This window comes from Herpailurus yagouaroundi, unplaced genomic scaffold (genome assembly GCF_014898765.1).
Source record: "Herpailurus yagouaroundi ecotype Mexico unplaced genomic scaffold, PumYag 67793, whole genome shotgun sequence".
In the NCBI taxonomy this organism is placed as follows: Eukaryota; Metazoa; Chordata; class Mammalia; order Carnivora; family Felidae; genus Herpailurus; species Herpailurus yagouaroundi.
This window is the reverse complement of record NW_024420586.1, coordinates 18,413,767-18,415,633: the sequence shown is the minus strand read 5'-3', so window position 1 is coordinate 18,415,633 and position 1,867 is coordinate 18,413,767. Positions and strand designations below refer to the sequence as shown.

The 1,867-nt window shown below is 51.4% G+C and overlaps 1 protein-coding gene across 1 annotated transcript; it reads right to left on the bottom strand.

The window, feature by feature from the left end:
• Positions 1 to 576: 576 nt before the first annotated feature.
• MPC1L (mitochondrial pyruvate carrier 1 like) lies at positions 577 to 1,482 on the bottom strand. The gene has a single exon (XM_040468807.1). It carries the CDS (start codon positions 1,167 to 1,169, stop codon positions 729 to 731), a length of 441 nt encoding a protein of 146 aa, XP_040324741.1. The 5' UTR covers positions 1,170 to 1,482; the 3' UTR covers positions 577 to 728.
• Positions 1,483 to 1,867: the final 385 nt, after the last annotated feature.

The window sequence follows — 1,867 nt, the reverse complement described above, 5'->3', positions numbered from 1 at the left end:
CCTCCCCCCCCATTTCTAGGCATGAAGAAAAGAGGAAAGGGTTAAGATTTTGTCGTTCTTATTCTCTAGTTACCTAAAATCCAGGGTTGACAGCAACAGACCTCGGGGTTGTTTATCTTGTTTCTATGGTAGAGTCTGTCATTGCTCTCCAGCCACCAAGAGATTCTAGGTTCTCTTAATAAGTAAGTACCCCTTTTAAAAGACCAAACTGGGTTTCACTGAACTCATTTAAACCCACTTTGAAGTATTTCCCTTGGTAGACATAGCCCCCGAGTTATTTTTGCTGTAAGAGATTAATGCCTGTACCAAGTTTTGAAAATCATGAATGCTATTAGGCACCGTTACTTGGCCTGGACACCCCAAAACAAGTAACAGAACATCCCAAGAGAGCTTTCATTCAGTCTTCCTCCCCTGTAAAAACTACCCCTCGAGGTGTGTGCAGGTCCCGTGAAGAGAAAGACCAGCCAATCTACCCTCCCCTAAACAACACTATTTTCAGAGCCCGAAATAAACACTCTGCAGCTTCCGTTCTTTGCTACTTTCTATTTTTTTTATTAACCAAACTGCAGGTTTAAATCAGATTCGAACTGTTTTATTTGAGTCAAAACCAAACTTTTCACTGGCCTTCTCTTCAGGAAGAGTAACAGTTCGGTGCTTGCAACCTGCAAAAACTCAATCGGGCCCGCTCAGCCAGGTTTGGAGGACGACGGGTTGGAGCTGGGGGCTGCCTAGCAGGAGTTGTCATCCTCAAAGTCGCTAGCACACACACGGTCGCTGCAGTGAACCATGGTGGGGTCGTTGGTGGTGGTGGTGGCAGCGGTGGTGGTGGCAGCGGTGGTGGTGGCGGTGCCGCCGTAGTGGTGGATTACGAAGCGGCCCGCCTGCACACTCTGCGCCATGACGTTGGTGGTGTGGCACGCCAACAGCAGCAAGTTTCGAGGCTGTACGCGATAGGCGAAACGCATGAAGGCCATCGAGTAGAAGATGAGCGCCGTCGTCATGCGGCCGCCGATGATGTCGGGCGGTGCCCTCATATCCTTAAAGGCGGCCAGCGGCAGGCCCCAGTTGGCCACAGGACCCCAGAAGTGCACTCTGGTCAGGTATTCCCGGAACTCCTTGGTCTTCATGTAGTCCCTCGCTCTCCGCCACAGTGCTGCCACCGTCGCCATGATCGCCGAACGGTGGGAGCACCAACAGAATAACAGCCAGCCTCCAAAGACGTGGACGCAGACCCCGCCCCACGCAGCATCGGCCGCTGGCCTCCCGCCTTGGCGTGGCTGCCATAAAGTGCTCCACACAGCGCATGCCTCTGTCGCACGTGTCTTTAAGTGCAGGAGGTGTGGCCACGCCCTTCCGCCTTCACGTGACGGCCGTAAAGTGTATCTGACAAGCACTTAACGAGGTTCCGTTGCGTTTGCAGATGGAAGGCGTAGCCTCGCCATCATCCGTAAGCAGCGCTTTCAGAAAGGATGCAGAGCGTGCGTGCTCGTTCCTCTAACAAAGGTGAGACCGCAGCCTCGTCTTCACTCGCCATTGGGGTGTGGCCATCGTAGAACTCTCAGGGCTCCACGTGGCACGCAGGGAGGTGAGTGTCCGTTCAGCTGTGTGCTTCTCTTCAACTATCCAGGGGAAAACTTGGCTTGTTCTGCCCAGTCTGTGGACAGTGTTGACTAGATGTTGATACAGAATCCTTCAACCAAGTACACAATTTTAGTCCTTATACAGTTTGCCTGAGCATTGCAGATACTGTGACATTCCACCCCTAAATCTTTCGGCATCTGGATCTTAACAAGGACATTCTCCTAACTTAACCACAGTACAATAATCCACTCAGATACTTAACATTAGATACAGTACTATTTAATAG

Bases quoted from the DNA above. Each gene is read 5' to 3' on its own strand.
- MPC1L (XM_040468807.1), bottom strand. From the start codon at position 1,169: ATGGCGACGGTGGCAGCACTGTGGCGGAGAGCGAGGGACTACATGAAG.